General features: G+C 42.6%; 1 protein-coding gene across 2 annotated transcripts in view; it reads left to right on the top strand.

The window, feature by feature from the left end:
* LOC122811267 (inositol polyphosphate-5-phosphatase A-like) overlaps positions 1-24,980 on the top strand; it is a 1,048,439-nt gene that overhangs the window by 966,996 nt on the left and 56,463 nt on the right. Inside the window, exon 14 of one of the 2 annotated variants that reach the window (XM_044082996.1) lies at positions 14,374-14,409. The exons of the other annotated variant lie outside the window; for it this stretch is intronic. Coding sequence (XP_043938931.1) covers positions 14,374-14,409 — 36 coding nt within the window. The remainder of the gene's footprint in view (positions 1-14,373; positions 14,410-24,980) is intronic. 2 annotated transcript variants of the gene reach the window in all.

The following is a 24,980-nucleotide window of genomic DNA, read 5'->3' as shown; positions in this document are numbered from 1 at the left end:
GTTTTAAAAAAGATGAAAGATAAAACAAAATCTATGCAGACTGTCAAAGATTTCTTACAGGTACAGCCCCCTAGGTTCAGTAGGCATTTTCCTTCCAAGCACTGGTCCTTTCCTGCACCTAGTAAACAGGGTCAGCATAGGCCCCTAGACAGCAGTCCCATGGGTTGCAGAGATCTAAGCAGTGGACTGCCTCCACTTCAAAACCAGGGAGTTCTAAGCCACTCCCTTATGGCAAAAAGTCACAATGACTCGCCCCCTCCCTACCTCTCCTCTGCCCACCATCTCATACCCCTAGGAGGAAAACTCTCCTTTCATTCAAGCACGTGGGCCACCATTACCAAGGACCAATAAGTTCTGAACACTGTGTCTCTGGGGTAGAAATTCTCCTTCCACACCCGTCCAATCCCCAAAGGGTTCCCAGATCTTCCACCAAATCAATGAGCAGAGGCTCAAAAGCAAATCCATACCCTGCTCTCCATGGGAACAGTAGAACACATTCCTGCAGAACAGATAGGCCAAGGCTTCTATTCCAGACTTTTTCTGGTACCCAGAAAAGAGGGCACCTGGCATCCCATCCTCAATCTGTCCATTCTAAACACCTTCCCGGTGATCCCAAAATTCAAAATGCTCACCCTCCAGCAGCTGCTACCCATGCTGTCCAAGGATGCTTGGCTAGTCACCCTGGACCTAAAAGAGGCCTACCTCCACATTCCCATCAGGGAGTCCTGCAGCAAATATCTTCCCTTCAAGGCTGGATCTCAGCACTTTCCTTTGGCTTATCTGCTGCTCCCAAAGTTTTCACAAAATGCCTGGCTCTGGCCATTACTTTTTGCAGACAAATAAATATCCAAATTTATCCCTACTTAGACGACTGCCTTATTCAGGCAGACAGCCAGGAAAAGCTGCTCAAAGACCTGGCCTTTGTGAAGGACCTACTAACCTCCTTAGGATACACAGTCAATGAAAATAATTCCAAACAGGTACCCACCAAAAGGATAATCTTCCTGGGAGCAAGTCTGGACACAGCATCCCAGATGGCATGCCTAACACCAGAGAAACAAAGTTTCCTATCAGCTTACTTCTCTCAACTGGGCACCAGGCCCCAGCTTTCTGCAAGGGAAATCCTGCAAGCCCTGGGATTCATGGCATTCTGCATACTCCTTATTCCACATGCCAGACTGCATATGAGGAAACTTCAGTGGTACCTAAAGAGCCTTTGGTGTCAACACTCTCAAGATCTGGAAACACTTTTACCTATTATTCCTTGCCTGAGGGAGGAATTTCTTTGGTGGGCAACAGCTTGCTCCCACAACAAGGGACTGCCCTTCTCCCCACACCCTGCCGGCCAGACCCTCACCACAGATGCATCCAACTGGACTTGGGGTACACACCTGGATGGCAGGTGCATACAGGGCCAATGGAACCCCCAGCAACTCCCCCTGCACATCAATTCTAAAAGAGATAATGGCTGTGCAGCAGGCATTGATAGCTTTGAAATCCTCTCTCTCTCTCCAAGGGTTCTCTGGATCAAACCAGACAACACCACAGTGATGTGGTACATCAACAAGCAGGGAAGGACTTACTCCTACCTGCTGTGCAGGCTGGCAATGACCCTTTGGTTCACAGCCTCTTCAGTACATCTACACCTGTTAGCACAATACCTGCCAGGCTCTCTCAACTCCCTGGCAGACCAATTAAGCAGAAAACTGTTGGACCCCCACTAGTGGCAGCTCAACAGAAACACCTTCTTACTAATAACTCAGAAATGGGGAACCCTGAAGGTTGACCTCTTTGCCTCCCACACCAACCATCAGCTCAACAAATTCTGCACCAGGAAGCATCACAGAATGGAAAGTAGATGCTCTGTCCTTCCCCTGGGTAAACCTCTTAGTCTATGCCTTTCCTCCCATACCTCTCATTCCCTAGGTACTGATCAAAATAAGGGAGGAAAAACCAAGGACCATTCTCATACCTTCAGAGTGGACCAGGCAGCACTGGTACCCCTTGCTGCAGCCTCCCCCACTGCCCTCATGGAGTCTGCCTCAGGTTCCCAACCTCCTAACGTAGAGAGCAGGGGAATTCATGCACCCCCATTTGCAGACACTCAGCTTGGCAGCTTGACTTATAACCTGACCACTGACCAATCTGCCCTCCTCAGTAAACAGGTTCTGGATGTTGTTCGAGAGGCCAGACACCCTAGCACCAGAAAGTCTTATGCAGATAAATGGAAAAGGTTCTGCACCTGGATCCAGGCTAAGGGAGGCAGTATGGCACAGCCCTCCATCCCTCTCATCCTGGACCACTTAGCTGACCTACTACACTGTGGTCTCTCTTTCTCCTCTATAAAAATTCATGCCTCTGCTATTTTCACTCATTTTCCCACTGAGCAGCCTCTTTTTTCACATCCTCTGATCAAACAGTTCCTCAGAGGGGCTAACAACTTGAGGCCCCCCAGAAGGGCACCAGCACCGGCTTGGGACCTTAATTTTGTCTTGGAAAAGCTCACTCTGCCTCCTTTTGAACCAGCTTCTTCTGCAGAGCTAACATTTCTCTCCTGGAAGACAGCCTTTGTCCTGGCCACACTTCGGCCAGAAGAGTCTCTGAGCTGCAAGCACTCATGGCAGTGGAACCCTTCATCATCTTCCATGCAGACAGGGTATCCCTCAGAACTAATCTATCCTTCATGCCCAAGATCATATCCAGTGTAGCTCTCAACCAATCCATCCATTTGCCCACCTTCTTTCCTAACCCTCAAAACAAGGGGAAAGGATTCTGCACTCTCTAGATGTGCACAGACAGCTCAGATACTGTCTGGACTAAGCCCTTCAGAAAATCTGACCAACTGCTGGTTAGCTTTGCTTCAGGAGCAGAGGGCAAAGCCATCTCCAAGCAAACCATTTCCAAATTGATAGCACACTGCATCCATTTCTGCTGCAAGCAGCATGGCAAGCCTTCCCCCAAGGGGGTTAGGACCCACTCCACCAGAGCAGCATCCACCTCTGCAGCATTCCTCAGAGGGGTCCCCAGGAACATCCTGGAGTCTGCCACTTGGACATCTGTTCACACCTTTACCTAACATTACCATCTGCCACTCTTTTCTAAATCCAGGGCAGGCTTTGCCTCTACAGTCTTGCAGGGCATGTTAGCCAGCCCCTAGCTTCCTTGACTGCCTTCACCCATTTCATCAGTTTTGGGAATCTACCAAAATCTGATGACTGCAACAGTGAAACACATAGAACATAGTACTGTTGCGTACACTTACCATAAATGTAGATGTTCGAGTGTCTTCACTGTTGCAGTCCTGGTTTTCCCTCCTTCTCCCTTTTTCTTTTTGTTACCTTTCTCCCATGTTCTCCTTTCCTTTAGGAGGGACATTTTAGTATTTTTTTTCTTTCTCCATTGGTGGGGTCCTGCCACCACACCCTGGCCTCCTATTTTGGGGGCTTCTGACCGGTTAGGGCAAGAAAAACTGATGTAATGGTGTCGGCTGCCTTCCTTTATACCCCTGATGACCTGACGTCAGTCTTCAAGTGACAACAACCCACTCAGAAATACTGTCTCTGGTATTCGGGCTGGCCGAGGGCTACCCCAGCAGGGATAACCCAAATGTGATGACTGCAACAGTGAAGACACTCGAACATCTACATTTATGGTATGTGTACACAACTGTACTTTCTGGAAAGTGACTCGGCAGATGATACAAAGAAAGTTGATTGGGTTGCAAGGCAAAGACAGAAAGATGTAGAAGAAGGTCAACAAGACATCATTAACAAGAAATACCAGCAACAACCTGTTCAGTGGTCAACAGGACATTAAAGGCAGATGAGTACTTCCAGCAGCTTAGCAATGAAGAAATTCTCACAGAAGCTGTACTGTCCCACATGCAGCCTATGCTGAAAGAAGAGGAGGAGCCCACCATAGAAGTAAGAACAGCATTCAGGAAAATGAAGTCAGGGACAGCAGCAGGTTCAGATGAGGTAACAACAGATATGATCAAGATGTTGGGTGAGACAGGGGAGAACTGACTTTTGAGGGTACTCATATAGCAGTATGGAGAGAAAGGCATATCTCTGATGACTGGAAAATAAGCATCCTTATACCAGTGTACATTCACAACTGTGGGCAGGATAGCGGTATCAGACTTCTGTTGCATTGCATGAAAGTACAGGAGAGGGTGATTGAGAAACAAATATCCTAAATAGTGGAAAATAAGATGGGAAATGAACAGTTCAGATTCACATTCAGATCAGGATGCAACATAACTGACCTGATGTTTGCATTGAGACAGATAATGGAGAAGTTAGAGATGGGAAAGAGTCCAACTGGTCATCCCTAGACTTGGAGAAAGCATATGACAAGGTCCAAGTAAAGCCAATTTGGGAAGTCCTGCGAAAGTTTGAAGTCCCAGAAACATTGGGAGAATTAGTACAGGCTATGTTTAAGGACCCAATGACCCATGTACAAACAGTATTTAGATGCACAGAGGGGTTCCAAGTGGGAGTGGATGCACATCATGGTTCAGCTGTGAGCCCACTGCTGTTTCATACTACTTAAACAAAAAGGTAGGAGGGGACAGAACAAAAAAGCTGCTGTATGCAGATGATGTGGCATTACAGTCAGACTGTGGCAAATCATGGAGGAATGGAACGCAAAACTGAGGACACATGGAGTGAAACTCAGTACAGACAAGACAGTTGTCATGTTAGTAAAGGGGGACACTGATGAATGTGAACATTGAGATAGAAGGGAAAGAAGTGGAACAGGTTAACAGCTTCAAGTATCCGGGAGGGATGGTTGAGGAAAAGGAAGTCTAATGAAATGTGATTATTCAGAAGTTAATTTCAACTGCCAAAATAATTGTAAAGCAAAAATGTTTCACACTCACTACCAACAGCTCTAACTTGTAGTTTTTCTGGAACAAACAAAAAAAAACACCTGGTTTGAATAACATGACATTAATCAAGTTTTAAAAATTAAACAATTATATTTAGAAACGTTTTTGCATCGTTTTCTGAACTGCATGATTTTTTTTTTACTGCATGATTTTTTTTGTCATATGATTTTGTGTGGGTCATTTTTTGCATCATAAAGGAGAGCAGTTAATGTGAAGACATAATTTGAAGATTTATTATGAAGAAGCCTGTTGAATAATTAAGAAGAAAGTGCTCATTTCTTTAATAAAATATCCCTTGTGGAAGACTCCATTTGGTTCATTTTCTCCAATACAAAAATGTTTTTTTTTACCAATACAAGGAACTTCATCAGATCCTTGTATACTCTAATAAATAAAGAGAATGTCTATACCGTACACAAATGTACAAGCCTCAGGGATAATGCGTATGATTTGGTGGGCTAAAAATAAAAAACAAATCATATTGAAATGTGTTATTTGCCTTAACACTGCTGAAACATGCTATTGTGCTTTTAGCAAAGTTGAAATGCCTGTCAGGTCTGAAAAACCTATTTAGTAAAAGTATTGAATATAATATGCTCATCACTTTCTCCACATATGAATTAGTTCCATTAATAACAGAACCAGAGATCTCAATTTTTGTCAGTAAAGAAATAAGACATGGTGGAGTGATAGGCTCACTATGCAGCTACTTCCCCACTTTGGAATGGGTTCCCACTGCAAATAAAGTGGCGTGATACATGGGAAGTAGATGATTGAAAAGGTATTCATAAATTCACCCCTAGCTTGACTGGCCTATCCTTCCATGAAAAAGATATTATGGACTAAGGGTGGGCATTGGCAAGTCGCAAATGGCAATAAGACTCCATTACCTTATATTTCCTATGATTCTTATGAATATATGTCAAGCAAACATGTTACGTGGTATAACGTTCACGAATCTAGACTGTAACTTCTAAAACTGTATCTTAAGTATAACATATACTAGTTGTCTTGAAACAAATACCAGTCTATAACTAGATGCACCCCATATAGAATCCACATGGTAACTAAAAAGAGTCTCCGGACCAGACCACTTACCCCATTAACAATCGATCGAAAGTTTGTTTGTTTAATTTAACTGTGGAAGCTGCCAACTAAAGTGCACTAGCCTGTATAATTTATCACTGTTTCTGCATTTTCTCTGTGTTTCTACCAAAAAAACAAAAAAATAATCCTTGTTTTCCCACCTCTCCTCGACTAGTTTAGACCAGTTTACAGGCATTGCTGTATTCTGGGCTGTGGTGTAGTTCCTGTGTTGTCCATTACCTTACTTGGATAGAAGGAAGTTTCTTTGCTCACCAGTGGGAGTGGGGAGCCTTGAGCAGCCTACCTGTCCCTGTAGGAAGTGACCTCAGCACAAGAAGCTGTAGTAATTGGTTGTTTTGGACCATTTCTAGCTCTTTTGTAGTTCACTGTTTAAAATCCGCCTCTGGGCGTTTTTTCTGGCTATACTGCTCAGACAAGCTCCTTGTGGTTCTGCAGAGTGGTCCTAGCAGCAGGGAACTCAGAAAAGCGACTACTTTCTGGATTTAAGTATCTTTGCTTTTTTTCACTTGGAATAGCTTCTGTAGCTTACCCTGAACTAGCTTGAACTGTTTTTTAACTGTTTGCTGCATTATTTTAAAATCTGCACTTAAAGTTACATTTTAGTCGAATTTGATCGAAAGTTTGTTTGTTTGTTTGTTTGTTTAATTTAACTGTGGAGGCTGCCCACTAAAGTGTGCTAGCCTGTGTAACTAATTTATCACTGTTTCTGCATTTTCTGTGTGTTTCTACCAAAAAAAACAAAAAAAATCCTTGTTTTCCCCACCTCTCCTCAACTAGTTTAGACCAGTTTACAGGCATTGCTGTATTCTGGGCTGTGGTGTAGTTCCTGTGTTGTCCATTACCTTACTTGGATAGAAGGAAGTTTCTTTGCTCACCAGTGGGAGTGGGAAGCCTTGAGCAGCCTACCTGTCCCTGTAGGAAGTGACCTCAGCACAAGAAGCTGTAGTAATTGGTTGTTTTGGACCATTTCTAGCTCTTTTGTAGTTCACTGTTTAAAATCCGCCTCTGGGCTTTTTTTCTGGCTATACTGCTCAGACAAGCTCCTCGTGGTTCTGCAGAGTGGTCCTAGCAGCAGGGAACTCAGAAAAGCGACTACTTTCTGGATTTAAGTATCTTTGCTTTTTTCACTTGGAATAGCTTCTGTAGCTTACCCTGAACTAGCTTGAACTGTTTATTAACTGTTTGCTGCATTATTTTAAAATCTGCACTTAAAGTTACATTTTAGTCGAATTTGATCGAAAGTTTGTTTGTTTGTTTGTTTAATTTAACTGTGGAGGCTGCCCACTAAAGTGTGCTAGCCTGTGTAACTAATTTATCACTGTTTCTGCATTTTCTGTGTGTTTCTACCAAAAATAATCCTTGTTTTCCGCCTCTCCTTGACTAGTTTAGACCAGTTTACAGGCATTGCTGTATTCTGGGCTGTGGTGTAGTTCCTGTGTTGTCCATTACCTTACTTGGATAGAAGGAAGTTTCTTTGCTCACCAGTGGGAGTGGGGAGCCTTGAGCAGCCTACCTGTCCCTGTAGGAAGTGACCTCAGCACAAGAAGCTGTAGTAATTGGTTGTTTTGGACCATTTCTAGCTCTTTTGTAGTTCACTGTTTAAAATCCGCGTTTGCACGGCTTTGCACGGTTGTGTGCATAGCACAGCGCCGGTTAAACAAGGTTAAACTTTTTCTGGCTCCGCCAAGTCTGCTCTTCAAATTTTCCCTTAAGGAAGCTCTACTCTTAGTATAACCAGACTACTCACTATATTATAAGCCTAGCACTTGTTCTCAATACTTCTCTACTAAGTAAGCACTCTCGTACTAAGTAAAGCACTACATCTACTTACCACCCCTGTGAATATCCACTTCCCTTAAAGGTACAGCACTCCCTTATACTGTTCTAGCATGTAGAGTGGTAGATTACTGGCGTCTCCAATTCAGCTGGTCAATCTGGGTATCTTGAGACAATGCTACAATTGTCTCATGTACACAGACAACCCTCTCCTCCTCCCAATAAACACAAATACATGTGAGAGATGCAACTATATAGCCAAACTGGAGGCTGAACTCTCTCAACTCAGGGCTGGCATGACCAGACAGGAGGAGATGGCAACCACACACACAACAATCCCAGTCCCACACAGACCTACCACAACTGCAAACCAAACACATAAAAACACAAAGACATACTGAGGCTCTAATAAAAAACTTACCAAAACAACAGAGGCTCCCAAAGCAGACATCTAAAAATCCACCACCTCAAAACAAAACACATGCAACACATACTTCAATAAATCAGTGTGTCAACCAATCACAGCCCTTAAGGCCAAACACCTTGCCTGATACACTAGTAATAGGTGACTCTATAGTCAGACACACTGATGTCCCGCTGACCAGGCTGAACAAGGAGAAGGTGAGTGTGAGCTGTCTATTGGGAGCTAGGATCCGCCACATAACACACGCACTTAAGTCACTCCAAAGCAAGTACAAATATGACTCCGTCATTGTCCATGCTGGTGTGAATGACCTGAGACTACCTCCCTGGACTACATGAAAAGAGACATAGAAGAGCTCTCTGATTATGTAGCCCAGGCTGGTATGACCCTGACCCTGAGCAGCATCTTGCCCTCACCAAGAATGATACCACAATACAAAGACAAGATGATCAGCTTTAACAATTGGCTCAAGTACTGGTGTCATTCTAAGGGGATCTAATGTCTGTCTGCCTGGGATGACATGTTGGACAAGCCACGCTGCTTCGCAAGGGATGGCTTACACCTGTCACCACTGGGCTTCCGGATATTGGCTAAGGCTCTTGCCACCCCATAGTGCCTTTTTTAGGCAAGGCTCAAAAGACAAACCCACCTCCTTAGAAAACAGAAATGGAAAAAACTAAGGGTAATGCTGCTCAACGCCAGAAGTCTAAATCTCAAGATGCAGGCACTTGATGCACTCCTCAGCATGGAGAACATCAACGTCTGTGCAGTAACTGAAACCTGGTTCAAGGCTCCTGAGAGCACCCTAGCTACCAGGCTATACCTCGTATCATGCTTTTCAGCCCCAAAACCCGGCTGAACCACAAAGGAGGGGAGTGTCCATATTCATCAAGGACACCCGCACCTCCAGGTTAGTAGCAACACATGAAGCATCAGAGACCATACAGGTGCAACTAACCATAGGCAAAACTGCTATACAACTGGTAGCATGTTACAGACCACCCTCCCAATCTCAAGAACCCCACTTAGCCTTCCTGAAGACATTGGAGGATATGAATGTATCACAAAATACCATCATACTGGGAGACTTCAACTACCCAAACATAGATTGGGTACATTATTCTAGCCCTAATACCCTAGCCCAAAGGTTCCTGGAATTCATAAATTCAAATGCACTGGAACAATTAGTCACCTGTCCCACTAGGGGAGATAATATACTAGACCTGATCATCACAAACATGGGGACAAAATGCTCCACACCGAAGTATACCCCTCACTAGTGAGATCTGACCACAAACTAATCACCCTGGATATACATATCCCACCTCCACCCCCAGCACAAAAGACCACAGTGAAAAACTTCTCAAAAGCAGACTTCACTCTTCTTAAGACTGAGATGGTATCCTTTAAGCCCACTGTGCCAGTGGATACCACATCCCACAATGCCGAATCCTTCACAAATGCTTTCTGTGGGCATCTCCAAGAATGCATGGATCATGCAATCCCAAACAAATCCAAGTCCCTCTCCACCAAAGGTAAGCGTCCTGTCTGGTGGACCTCAGCCATAAACAAATTGTATAACAAAAGAAGGAAGCTACTGCACGTCAGAGCAAAATCCCATGAAGGGAAGACATCTCTGATCAACATTAGCAGAAAACTACGTTCTCTCATGAAAACATCCAAGGCCAACTTTGAGAGAAAAATCGCTAAGGACACTAAAGATAACCACAAAGCCTTCTTCAGCTATGTTAGAAACCTGGCGAAACCCTCAGATATGCTCAGAGTTGGTTCACAACAACAAAAATACACTGAACCCATAGATATTGCCAACATTCTGGCTGACAGGTTCAGTGCAAATTTCTCCCTCCTTCACCCCAAAAGAAGAAATACTTATCCCAGCTGAATGTAATCTCCTGTCATCTCAGATGTCCAAGTGAGAACTGCCTAAACAAAGCAAAAACACAGCATCAATGGGACCTGACGGTATCCAGGGTTGCGTGTTACGTGAACTCAAGAGGAGCTAAACCCACACATAAAAATGTTATTTAACCTTAGCCTTACTGGATATGTACCTGAACACTGGCGTACAGCAACAGTGGTCCCACTCCACAAGGGGGTGCCTCTACAGACCCTGGAAACTACGCCCCATAAGCTTAACCAGCCTGATCTGCAAAGCTATGGAAAGAATCATTATGGAACTCATAAACAGAGACATAGGGGACCTACAGACACTTGACCCCACCCAGTTCGGCTTTGTAAAGGGCAGATCCTGCCTTTTAAACCTGGTTGACTTTTTCGAAACAGTCACTAGAGCCATTGATGAGGGCAAAGTAGTCCATACAGCATACCTGGACTTGGCTAAGGCCTTCGACACAATACCCCACTCAGGCATCATAGATAAGCTCAACAGCTTAAAGTAAACCCTTATGTCACTAGATGGGTTGCAAACTGGCTAAAGGACAGAACCCATAAAGTTAAAATCACTGGAGCAATGTCAGACTCAAAGCCAGTCACAAGTGGTGTCCCACAGGGACCTGTCCTGGGACCCCTCTTGTTCGGCATTTATTTCTCAGATGTTAAAGCAAACATGGGAGGGCTGTGGCTGACAAAGTTTGCAGATGACTGCAAACTAGGCGCCATAGTCGATACACCAGCAGACACACACATCCTACAAAAAGGCCTCACAGAAACGGACAACTGGTGCCGGAGTCACGGCCTTAAACTAAATGCCAAAAAATGTATAGTCACCCCTTTGGGAAAAACAAAGTACCCACAAATTATCACATAGACAGCAACCCACTGAGTACAGAAAAAGTAATCAGAGACCTAGGGACCCAAGTCGACAGCAACCTCTCATTTGATACCCACGTTGCCAAAGTGGTTAGAAAAACATTCTACCTTGCACACCTCATCATGAAGGGATTCACATCCAGATCCAAGGATGTCATTGTACCCCTATATTCCTCCCTCATCAGACCCATGATTGAGTACAATGTCCCATTTGGTATGTACCTCACCCGGCATTTGCAACAGCTGGAGAGACCACAAAAGTACCTCACCAAGAGGATCAAGGATCTCCAACATATGTCTTATTCTGCCAGACTAAAGAAACTTCAGCTCTATTCAGTAGCATACCGCCTGCTCAGAGGTGATCTCTGCCTGATGTACAAGGCCATGTCCAATCAGGATCTGATGGACATGCTCCACCTCAAAAAATCCAAATCCATCAGGACCACGAGAGCTAAAGACTTAAACCTCGGCACAAGTATGAATAGGACATGCTGGAGGGATAGATTCATAACCCAGAGGCTTCCCATGCTTTGGAACAAGATCCCAGTTCATATTAGGCAGAGCCCCTCACTGATTCTCTTCAAGAGCAATCTTGATGAGTGGATGGGAGATCGTAAGTTTACCCCAGGGGTCACATCTGTGTCACTGCTAGACAGGGGCACAGTAAACTAATTATATTATATAAGGGGACCTTCATTGTGTCACTACTAGACAGAGGCACAGTATTCTAAATTTATTCTGTACATTTTTTGTACCATTTCATGGGATGGCAAAAGCCACATCACTATGGCTAGGCTGACAAATGCCCCAGGGCAGATAGCCTAGTACTATACTATATGAAACAAACTGATAAGACAGGTAGATAGACAGATAAAAATGATGCCTTCATGTTTAGTACAAAACTGTGTTCAAAAGTCTGTCTGTGTTTTGGGGGTGGGGGGTAGACTGCAGAAACAGGAGAGAACAAGAAGGGAAGAGGTAATGCGGTTGTGCTTCGGGTTGCCACCCCCCTGGTATTTGGGGGGCAGTCCTGATGTTTAATACTGTCTGTTTCTCACTCAGTATAAATGTGGTATATTAACCATTCTAGTTTTAGAAGTATTTCCCAATACAATTAAGCATAACTGGTCCTTTTTTCCTGATAACATTTTCTTAAATTGAAATTGCCCTAAGTACTTTAACGCAGTTGCTGTATTTCTGCTGACTTATTTTTTTCATAACTACATAATCTGTTTCTGTGATCAGTGATGAAGGTAGACTAGATTTGCAAAGAGATGTGCTTTTTCAGGTCAGTCTTTGAAAACTGTACATCAGATATTGATTGTGTACTTGGAGTGATGCCAACACTAAAAGAGCTACCTGCATTCAGTTTGGATGTTGATAGCTAAAGGTGTTTTGGTCCTGTTCAGCATTAGTCAGACTTATGAAACATTCTGTACTTATTAAGGCAATGTTTGCACAGATCCATTTGTACTGGTGCTGCTGACAGGCTTGGACTTGTAGTAATGCCAGTAAACAAATTTAGATTAGAACTATAGCAAGTTTTATAAATAGAAATATTTAATTAGTTTTAGCTAACAGATTAAAATAATTATATTTAACTTACAAAAATAAATTAATTAGATTCATTACTGAAATAAAATATCGGGGAAAAAAGTGAAACATTTTCAATAGTTCATCTATGATGTTTGTTCCATTGTGGAAGACAAATACAAATAAAAGAGAAGAAGGTGCACTGCTAAACGACGCACTCCTAATGAAGAGAGAAAGTGCTCAGAATAATTATTATCGAGTATTGTAACATTTTTAAGGGTAAAGCAAAGATTGTAACTCGTTTTATTTGCAGGATTGTTTCTTGTTTTATAGGCTGTCATATTGTGTCAGCTTTGTGCTCTGATAGTTGCCCAGTTATAAGCGATCACAAGTTCTAATCAGGAATTTGTGTACACATTCATTTATTATTTTCATTGTTAAAATAGAGGATATTGATCTGAATGGACCATTTTCATGCTCGGTCTAGGTGAATACTCTAGAAAGATGAGAACAAAGCTGGTATTTTCAAATGGATGTATGCATCGGAAAAAATGAAGAATGTTTTACAAGCAAGCTATCAGTGCTATTATTTAATTATTTTAAATTTGTTGACAGGGAAAGTCCGACTGGGTCAGGAACCCATTTTCAGCGGAGGCCCGGGAGAAAAGCTTCATGGAGTAAAAAACATTGATAAAATAAAATACAGAGGTATTAAATTTAGACATGGGAGTGTAGGTCACAATAAACATTGAAAGCAGTCAATTAGTGTAAAATACAACAGCAAACATAGAAAACAAGGAATACAGAGATATACGTTTATACAGCAGGTTTAACACTATAATTCTTTTTAGGTAGACTTTTGGAATACAATTAGAGTGCTATAACTAAAAAAAATACTATAACCAAAAACAGTTATCAGCATTTAAACTGTAAGGCAAGTTAGAGAAGTGATTCAAAATGGAGTATTCTCTGCAAATATTCAGTAATATATACAATATAGGCCAATAGGTGTATGAGGAAAGAGAAGGTAAAAGGAAAAATAAGGTAGAGTAAATGTAAGATGGGAAAGGCAAGAACAGAGATGGAGGAGGACTTAATGGGCAGAATAAGGAAGTGTACAGTAGAAAGCAAATGAGAACCTAGAAGGAGGGGAATGAGTCCTTTATTCCCTCCCCTTAGACAGTAGAACACAAATGAGAACCTAGAAGGAGGGGAATGAATTCTTTATTCCCCTCCCCTTAGACAGTAGAAAGCAAATGAGAACCTAGAAGGAGGGGAATGAGTCCTTTATTCCCCTCCCCTTAGATGGAGGGCAGTGAGTCTGTTATTCTCTCCCCTAGATGGAGGGGAATGAGTCTGTTATTCTCTCCCCTAGAGGGAGGGGAATGCGTCTGCTATTCCCTCCTAGGGGGTGGGGGGAATGAGTTTGTTATTCCCTCCCGGGGGAGGGGATGAGTCTGTTATTACATCTGTTGTGTTGTGTTTACAGGAGCCTTCACAGTTCAGATTTTTTTAAGTTGGTTATGGAAGGCTTTGTAGGTAAGAGGTGGTTGTGTCTTTTGTGGAAGGGATTCCGTTATGTAGGGTGAGGGTGGGGTCAAAGAGTGGCTAATCCTGAGAAACTGTGGTCAGTACTGTGAAATCTATTCATTTCAAGCCTTTCAAGTTCAAGAGCAAAGTGTCCCAAGCTATATACTAAGACTGTTGAATACCAGATCTTCAAACATCTTATCCTGTGGAGTATTCCTATGTACAGCATCACAGATCTTAGCATATGAATGGCATATTTATTTTCATAATACTTTTTAAAAAAGCTTGATAGTAACACCTTCTTTATTGTTTTCCATAGGCAGAGCAGTGTGAAAATCCTTACAAGAAGAGAAAGGTACAGTCTCGTAATTACTTCTGCTCTTAATACATATACTATCTTGATGAGGATAATTTTTTTAGATGTTGTGTTTTTTGACTGTCACTTTATTAAACAAAATTTAGTTTATTTCATAGTATAGCTTAAGCAGGAGTTATGAACATGATAAGGGCTGTGTATTAAAGTGGACCAAACAGGATTCACTGACAACAGCACAACAGGGTGGCAGAAGACGTTTGCCATAATGTACCCAGTATGAGGCAGAAACCTGGGCACCAGTGTCAGTGGCAAATGGGCAGTGGAGCCTAAATTCTAAGGCAGTTACCAGTGCCAGTGGCAAATGGGCAGTGGAGCCTAAATTCTAAGGCAGTTACCAGTGTCAGCAGCAAATGGGCAGTGGAGCCTAAATTCTAAGGCAGTTACCAGTGCCAGTGGAAAAAGGGCAGTGGAGCCTAAATTCTAAGGCAGTTAACAGTGTCAGCAGCAAATGGAAACTAAATTCTAAGGCAGTTACCAGTGTCAGCAGCAAATGGGCAGTGGAGCCTAAATTCTAAGGCAGTTAGTTACCAGTGTCAGTAGCAAATGGGTAATGGATCCTAAATTCTAAGGCATGTACCAGTGCCAGCGGCAAAAGGGCAATGGATCCTAAATTCTAAGGCAGTTAACAGTGTCAGCAGCAAATGGAACCTAAATTCTAAGGCAGTTACCAGTGTCAGCAGCACATGGGAAGTGGAGCCTAAATTCTAAGGCATTTACCAGTGCCAGCAGCAAATGGGCAATGGATCCTAAATTCTAAGGTAGTTAACAGTGTCAGCAGCAAATGGAACCTAAATTCTAAGGCATTTACCAGTGTCAGCAGCAAATGGGAAGTGGAGCCTAAATTCTAAGGCAGTTACCAGTGTCAGTAGCAAATGGGCAATGGATCCTAAATTCTAAGGCATTTACCAGTTCCAGCGGCGAATGGGCAATGGATCCTAATTTCTAAGGCAGTTACCAATGGCAGCGGTAAATGGGCAGTGGATCCTAATTTCTAAGGTAGTTACCAGTTCCAGCAGCAAATGGGCAATGGAGCCCAAATTCTAAGACATTTATCTTATCTCCAGCAGCAAACAGGTAATGTAGCTATGCAGTTCATAGATTCATAGGTGCTTATTAGGCTAATGATAATTGAGGATGTTTCTCAGGATAAGTAAACACTTGCCCAACAGTTATGTAAAAACACAGCACAATGTATCAGACCCACCCAGGTAAGGGGCTGCACCCCCCAAACTATATATATATATATATATATATATATATATATATATATATATATATATATATACACACCAACTCCAGGATTGCACTACAGTGGAGAAAAGGGCATATTCCCCAATGTTGGGCAAGTGTTTACTTACCCTGAGAAACACTTTACTGTTCGGTAAATTAAAATTTCGCTCTTTTCATCTCGGCAAATTCATCTTTGGTTATTTCGAAATTCAGCCTTGTGAAGGGGATCCATGTATGTTTTGTTTTTTTTTAAAGAAAGTCATTATCCTGGTGATATTTTTGAACAGGCTTTGTGTAGTATGCTTCAAAGTGGAGCTAATGGGCATGCTACAGTGACAAAGGAAGGTATACCACAGAAGGAGAGTGGTGGTAAATCAAGTCAAGCTGTGGTCCCTATTACCTATACCAGTGACAGCAAAGCAGTTAAAAACATTATTAGGAAACACGGGGGGGGGGGGGTGAGATGGTGACATGAGACACTTAGTAATTGTATGACAGAAGTTCATAGATTTGCTTATGAAAGACAGAGTTACTTAAAAGACTTGTTAGAATGAGACCATGGGGGCAATAAAGAGAATCTCACCAAAAAAACAGCAAGGACTTGCTTTTTGAATGCAGTCAATATTGGTTCATGTTTGTTCCTTATGTAAAAATGTATTTGCTGGTAAAGCTTTTGGGGGGTCATTGAGAGACATAATTATGAAATTAGTTCTGTAGTTTATCATACTCAGGGACAGTTCTATAATGCATTTTACATAGGTAAAACTGTAGAAAACATGAAGGAGAGAGTGGCTGAGCATGTTAGAGCCATAAAGAAAGTTGACAAAAAATGCTTAAGGTAAATATGGATAGCAGTGCAGCCGTTTGAAAAGGTTTATTTTATTTTTTTGCACAAGAGGTAGAAAGGAGTGGTACTAAAGATGGAGGCATTGAGTCAGCATTGAGAGTGGCATGAGCTGATGTGGATGTTCAGTTTAACTCCTTTAATTTACCAGATCTGAATGTGGTTTTGAATTTGACATGCTTGCCTAAAGATTAGGGTGTTGAAGTATCAATTTTATTCATTTAGTGATTTGCATTTTTTATTGGATGAATTTTGTGATGCTAATTTTTACATTTAAATTATAGTTTTGAGTGAATGGTGCATACTGAGTCTGATGAAGTTCTTATGTAGTTGTTTAAACAAAAGCATTTACTTGATTAAATGATTCATTTATTATTTTCTGGTCTGGTTAGCATTTATTTAATTTTTATTTGGGTTATAAAACCACAGCTAGAGAGCTAGTGTTATTATTTTCCAATGGACATACTTACTGATGAGAGAACTTGATTTATGTTGAGAATAATGCGCCAACTGTGCCACTGCTTTAAGGACCAGCAGCTTAAAGCCTCACTGTTCCATCCCCAGATGGGTTGTTGGAGTACAGAAGTACCTGTATGATGTCTGATAATAAATATGTCGCTGTTTTTCCAGTCAGAATGTAGCAAGTATGCAGCTTGCACTTAATCATTCTGTAACCTGAGGCCTCTGACTTGTGGGATCTCTGCAGTTTATCTATTCCTGATATATTTTGGAAATTCAGGTAATATAGCAAGTATTCAATAAGTCTAAATGAGTAGCTGTAGATAGATGTTTTCTTTCTTGTATTCTTTCTGCTCAAAAGGATTATTTGTGGTTTCCACATGCAACATCCTATCTCTTTGTATGTATGACTGTTAACTTTGTGGCTTAAGAAGTAAATTATTTTTCATTTATTCATTTTTAAACATTTTGTGGTTGGTCATTTGTTTACTTTTTTATTAACTGATGAGTTTATTCTTTTGTTAAATGGGAGCAAGCTGCTAGCATCCACCCCTAATTGACTAGACCACTCTGTTACACACTGTCATTTGTCTTTATAATTATTAGGATTATTAATAAAAGTGAAATGGTAACTGAGAGATTTCCAGCCTGGTTGGGGGTAGGGGGGTGACAGTTTATTACTGCCATTCCAGGCTTATTGTAGTGATGTTAGAGAAATTTACCACACTTCCTGAAAATTAGTATGTGCGCGCGCGTGAGTGTGTGTGTGTGTGTGTGTGTGTGTGTGTGTGTGTGTGTGTGTGTGTGTGTGTGTGTGTGCAAGGGTTTCTTGTAAATATATTTACTGTTGGCAAGTGGGCATTGGGAGGCACTGAAACACACCAGTATAGTGATGAGAAAGGGGTTGGAGGAGCTTGGCCAAAGACTCTTCTTAGTGGGGTATTCACTGTGGAACCTGTTCTTTAGTGTGGATGGCATAGGCCCCTACACAGGGCAAATTGAATACTTCCTGTATGCTCCTGTGGCCAGACTGTTTATTTAATGATTCATATTTGTGTGCTTTTTATACCTAATCTGTTTAGTACTAGTTGTGTGACTTTAGAGACTATACCCCTGGTAGCCATCAAATTTAAAATTTTTAGATTAAGTATTTAGTTTTGTGGTGCATGGTGGGGTATCATCTTTTTCTTTTTTTGGGGGGGATACTCCTTTGGATCTGGGAAGAACTGCAGCCTTGAACTTTAGTTGGGACCTTCGGGGAGGCCTGTAGCTTTGGACTGTTTTTGAGGTCCGTGGAGACATACAGTCTGGAACTTTCCTTGGGGCCTGGGGGGAGGCATACAACTTTGGACTTCATTTTAGTTATAAGGCAGCCTGTACCCTGGAAGGACTGTGTAGATTGGGCACTTTTAAAGTACTGTTTGTTTTAATTTTGATACTACCAAGTCAAGTAGGCTAATATTTTACTTGGTGGAATTTGAATAAATCTGTGTTTTACATATGTCCTGCCTCCAATGTCTTTATGAACTTACACTGTATGTGTGTGTCTGTGTGTATAAAGATTAAGAATTTATATATATATATATATATATATATATATATATATATATATATATATATATATATATTTGTGTGTGTGCATGTAAATATTGATTTGTTTAAAAAAATTGTTGAAAGTTCTGCTGAATGAACACTAAAGTAATTAAAAAAGAAAGTAATTGAAACCAAGACTCAAAAATGATGTATAGTAGTGATACACACTATATCGATCCAGTAAAGCACCAGCCCAATGTAGTACATAATCAACAGACAAGGACAGTACAGCACTCACTACACAGTAAATATGCTAACAGTAAAGCTACAATATTGGGGACTATGCCCCAGATGTGCGAGTTTACCCTCACACTTACCCACATTAGCTTATGTATACCGTATACTGTCTCCATGGTCACACTATCATAGAGAAAAGTGAAATTCCTGTTAACAGTGCATCACTGCTGGCACACCATTAAACACTGCACAGTGAGAGATTATGCAGTACAACTCCACCTCTGTCTTAGTTCTCAGACTATCAGCACACTATTAAACACCAGCAGTAATTGCACAGCAGAACTGTAACTTTTTTTGCCCCTGCTCAAACTGCCAAGATAATGTCAGACAATGCATCGGTAGTGAATGCATAGCAGAGCTACAATTCTAACTGCATACAGCGACTCCATAAGTATGTGCTATTATCATAAGATACAGTCCTGGGGTAGGTTTTAAAAACTGCGTAAGGACTTTCATATTTCCCCACACTATTTCATGTAAGCATTTGCTATCCAACCCTTTGTTATCCATGTCTAAGATCTGTTTTAGTTTCTTGTTTCTACTAAAAACTATTTCAGATATGTTGCCTAATTTCTCACTTATGTCTAAATCAAATGCTAAATTTCAAATTTTTGTCAGTTATTGTGCTAATGGTACCTGCTGCAAAAGACAGAATAATGGATTGGGTTTTATTAGTCATTTTTTGTTAGAAAATTAAACTTGGAATCTCTGTTCTTCAAAATGGGATTAAACATAGGGCCAGATTCACAAACGCTTGCACGGAGTCTAAGAGTAGTGTAAGACTCCAGACAGCCAATATGTCTGCCGAGCGATCCAGGAACAGCCGGCAGGGGCGTGCATGAGAGCTCCTAAAACGACTCTTGCACGGACAGTGTTAGGTTATGCAAATTACCTCATTTGCTGCTGAAAGCTATGCAAATGAGGTAAATTTGCGATCCAGGAAACACTAACCTGTCCGAGTAAGAGTAGTGTTATTTGCAGAAATGTACTCGGTTGGTAACTGAGTACTGTTCTGCACATAGCAAAATGGAGCAATGACAGCTCCAAATAAAGGATGCATCCAGTTGAGGAAGCATGCCAATGGCCAAATATAAGGCCATTGGCATTTATATGTGTTGCAAAATAATAAAAAATAAAAAAAATTTTCCCCGATCTCCGATGTTTAAGCGTAGCGTCGCGCAAACGTGCTGCGCTCAAAAAACTAAAAAATAAATAAATAAAAGCCAAAAATAGGCATTTTATTAAAAATATCCACCTACCATGCAAGTGAATGGCAGGCTGAAGACAACATGGCTACTGAGTAGTGGTTGCTAAGGGGGGAAGCTCAGTGTGAGAGTTGTAACCATGCATTAGTAGGCAATACTATGCAAATGAGTATAAGGATAGTGAATCCCAATTTTCCCTGCCATGTGAACCATGTCCCTAGAGTGTAAGAGTAGGGTTAGGGGAGTAACAGAGTAGTAGATAGGTGACATCATGAGGGGGGTATGTATCAAAGACTGTAAGCTTATTGGAGCAGAGTGGCATGTGTTTGCTGTGAGTTACTCAGGACTGGAAAAGGCATGTCTACAGTTGTCTGAACTGGAACCCAGAAAATGAAGGTGTACGCTGTGGCTACAACCAAAGTTTCTTGCAAAGATGCTTACACTGTGTCCCACCTGTACACCTGTCTAAGTCTGTGTGCGCCCGTGTAAGCCTGTGTAAGGCTGTCTAAGCCTGTGTGCACGGATGTGCACCCACCTAAGCCTGTGTAAGCCTGTGTAAGGCTGTGTGCACACGTGTGTGCTCGTGTGTGTGTGTTTGCGCTTGTTTGTGCGGCGCTGCCCCCTGTGGAAATAGAAAGGGAAAAGGAAGGAAAAGTAGTGGTAGGAAGTTAACCAAGGAGAACTAGCCAAGCTGCCAGGTGAAATCAATCAGAATCAGCCAATTACACAGGCAGTACACTAGCTCAGCCCAGCCCAGCACTTAAAACTCTGCAAACAACAGTCCCCCATGTTTTACTCAGGAACACTGCAACACTGCAGTATACAAAGAGAAGTGAAAACTTAAAAAGCTTAACTGAGAAAAAAAAATGTTAGGGGCTGCCATTGCTATTATAAGGCAACATGTGCAAGATGCTGGGGGTGGTGCCATTGCGGATGTTGCTGAGCAACCCACAGAGAGGAGATGGAGAAGAGTGTACAGACCCAGGGTAACCTACCAGGGGCTACATGAGCTGGAGATAGTGGAGCGCTATAGAGTGGACAGAGAGCTCCTGCAGCAAATTGTTGAACTGTGCAGGCCACACCTCACACACAGAACCAACAGAGGGGAACCCATCCCAGTGGAAACCAAGGTATGTGTTGGCCTAAGAATACAAGCAACAGGTACCTTCCAGAGACCAACTGGTGATGTGATGTGATGGGGATTTCACAGGCATCAGCATCCAGGGTACTGCACCAGTTCCTGAATGCCATGTCAGCGATCATGTATATTTCCCCAATTCCCGTGAGGTATTGGCCAGCAATATGTGTCTCTTCCAGCAAATAGCGGAATACCCTGAGGTAGTGGGTGCAATAGACTGCACGCACATACACATCAAAGCACCAGCCGGTGAGCAGGGTAGGGCCTACATCAACCGCAAGGGCTTCCACTCCATCAACTTCCAGGTCGTGTGCGATGCCAAGTGCATAATACTGAATGTGTGTGCTGGCTGCCCTGGAAGCTACCACGATTGCCATATCTGGCATCTGACGCAGCTGTACCAGACATTTGCCAATGGGGACATCCCTGACGGTCACCTAGTGGGGGATGCTGGATATGCACTGGAGCCGTGGCTGATGACACTCATCAGAAATGCACACACACCTGAACAAGAACTCCATAATGAGGCACACCACAAACATGAAATGTAATTGAGCGTGTGTTTGGGATGCTCAAGTCTCGGTTCTGGTGCCTGAACACATCTGGTGGAGCCTTGCAGTACTCACCAACTACACGTACCCAAATTGTCATGGTATGTGCCATGCTACACAATATGATCCTGCGAAAACAGTTGCAGCAGGAACAGCATGGGGCAGGGCCAGACAGCCCCCCACCGTTGCCAAGGCCTGCACAGGCACAGCGTGACTTGGAGGAGGAACAAGCTGAGCCTGCCCCAGTAGGCAGAAGGAGGCATGCCTAGTATGTCTTGGCCTTGGCAAAGAGGCAACGCATAGCACATACACTGGCTCAGTAGGAACCCTGGAAATTATATCTCTCTCTGACTCACACATAAAATAAAAGGGATGCCTAACTTGACACTACCTGTTTCCAAACATGTATAGGGAGTGTAGTATGTGCATCTGACATAGGCAGCCCTGCAGCACCACAGGAGGCATGATTGTCATGTTCTAAGCAATATAAAGCAGTGCTAAGCAGCATTTACCAATATTTAGTATATGTAAACAAAATTGCCTGTGCTAACTAGTGCAATGTTGGGCAACGTTGAGCAATGTTGGTCAAGATCGGGCAAAGTCATGCAAAGTTGAGCAAAGTCAGGCAAACATGCTCATATTTGCTTTACTGTTCCTTAAGCAGTCTGGTCTGCCCAGCATGAAAATAAAAAGCAGTAACAGGGCTCGAACCCAAGATACTGTGCACTATAGTCACAGTACTGAACCACTAAGCCATGATAGCATTTCAGTGGCGCAGACACAGCAGGACAATTGTGCAGTAATGCAAACACAAAGAAATGCTGTATCATGTTCCTAAAGAGGCATATGGGTTACCTCCCCCACAGGCCCAAGCAGACAGAGAACATCAGGGCAGGCAGTGTGATGTGGGTTGTGTAGGCTATGAAGTTGCAATCTAATATACGTGACATTGGACGGTAGGATCTGTAGCACAGTAGTATGCCTCAAGCCAGTACGATAGGCAACAGTACAGACTGAAATGGTGTACCGTACACAGCAATGCAGGCATAGCAAATGTATATAAGTGTCAGGTGAAACCCTCATCATATGTACACCCACAGTAACAATCAAGTGTGCCCCTGGGTAGAAATGTACAAAGAATAGCTGTCCCCCCTGTATGTAGAAATGTTGATAAGTCTATGCAAAGTGTCTCATGGAAGCCCTGCAGGCACAGCATGATCCCTGTTGATCTATGACACAAAGGTGAGCCCTGCTGTAAAAATACAACTTGATTTTCCATACACATATAGTATAAATGTCTATACTGGGCATGCTCACACACTCCAACAAATGTAGTGGATGTCATTCAGCATCACACTGAAAGGTCATACTGGGCATGCTCACACACTTAAAAAATGAAGCAAATGTCAGGCAACAACATACTGAAAGGTCATACTGGGCATGCTCACACACTAATGCCAAATATGGAGGTGATAATAAGGGATCTATGGACAAATGTGGATAGACATCTTTACTTCCAGAAACACATTCACAAAGTTGTCAGAAAATCATGCTATGTGTTCACACAAACTGCCAAGGTCTGTGCATGTAGGTCAAAGGAGGTTCCCAGTACTCATCAGTCATCAGACCCATCAGAGAGTACCACAACACACTTGCGGTGAATCTGACTAGGCACGTTCAGCAGCCAGAAACACCACTGAAGTACCCTAACAAGAGGATTACTGGCCTCAAACAGTTGCCCCATGCAACAAGACTGAATGTAACCCAATCTGTACTCTGTTGCATACTGTCTACTCAGGAGATCTCTGCCCAACAGACAGTCCATGTCATGGCTACACTCAAATCTGTTCTGAGTTACAGCTCAGTGGCACTAAATATACAGACCCAACTGATATTGCCAACATCCTGGCAGATAGGATCAGTGTTAACTGTACCCCCCTCTCACCCATGAAAGAGCACATCTCTATAATGGAAGACTGCAAAGTTGCTGTCATCACAGCTGCACAGGTAAAAAACACTCTCCAAAGCCAGTATCACAGCAGCCATGGGACCAGATAACTTCACAGGCTGTGTTCCACACAAACCACAGAACAAACAGGCACCGCACTGACATACCATGTGCAGTCATAGTCTCACCTCATGCTTTGTGCCTGTAGAATGGTGCACAGTGACGGTTATCCCACTGCACAAGGGTGGAGACACCATGGACCCCAGGAACTAGCGCCCCATTAGCCTGACGAGCCCGCTCTTCAAGGCCATGGAATGTATCATCATACAACATATAAACAATTAAATTTGTAATACCCAAACCCTGGACCACAACCATGTTGGGTTTGTGAAATGCAGATCATGTCACCTAAACCTGATAGATGACATTGAAGCAGTCAACAGAACTGTCGACAAGGGTAAGGTGGTTCACACAGCCTATGTTGATCCTGCCACGGCTTACAACACCACCCCACAGTCTGGAAATATAGATAAACCCACTAAACTAGGTATAAATTGCTATGTCACAAGATGGGTTGCCAACAGGCTTACTGACAGAATGCACGCTATGAAAGTAGCAGACTCCAAGTATGACTTTGGACCAGTGATGAGTGCAGTACCACAAGGTCCAGCCCTGTGTCCTGTCCTGTTTAGTATCTACTTCCTTGAAGTAAACTTTAACATGGAAGGTCTGTGGCTACAGAAGTTTCCAGAGGACTGCAAACTAGGAGCCATAATTGTAAACACTAAAGATGTGGACATCCTACAAAAGGGCCTCACTGAGACAGATGGCTGTTGTCAAAGCCATGGGCTCTAGCTCAGTGCCAAAAGGTGCATTGTCATCCCCTTTGTTAAAAACTCTGTAGCCAAGAACTACAACATAGGTGGTAGTATACTTAACACTGAAAGTGTGACAAGAGACCTTGGGTCACAGGTGTACACTGGACACAACTGTGATAATCACATCCCTACAGTAGTCAGGAAACCCTGCGATAGGGCACACCTCATCACAAAATGTGTCTCCTGCAGAATAGAAGAGGACATTATTCCCCACTACTCATCACTCACTAGAACTATAATAGAGTGCAACCCCACTTTTGCTATGTACCTCACAAGACAACTACAATAACTGTAAAGACTGCAGCAATACCTCACAAAGAGCATTAGCGGACAGAAATACATGCCATACACAGACCATCTCAAAATGCTCCATCTGTACTCCTTTGTATATCACCTACTCAGATGTGTTCACTGCCTAACATACACAGCTATGTCAAATGCAGAGCCGTTGGACATGCTCCACGTAA

Source organism: Protopterus annectens, chromosome 9.part0 (genome assembly GCF_019279795.1).
Source record: "Protopterus annectens isolate FY-2018-M chromosome 9.part0, PAN1.0, whole genome shotgun sequence".
Classification (NCBI taxonomy): Eukaryota; Metazoa; Chordata; order Ceratodontiformes; family Protopteridae; genus Protopterus; species Protopterus annectens.
This window is presented reverse-complemented; position numbering and strand designations above follow the sequence as displayed.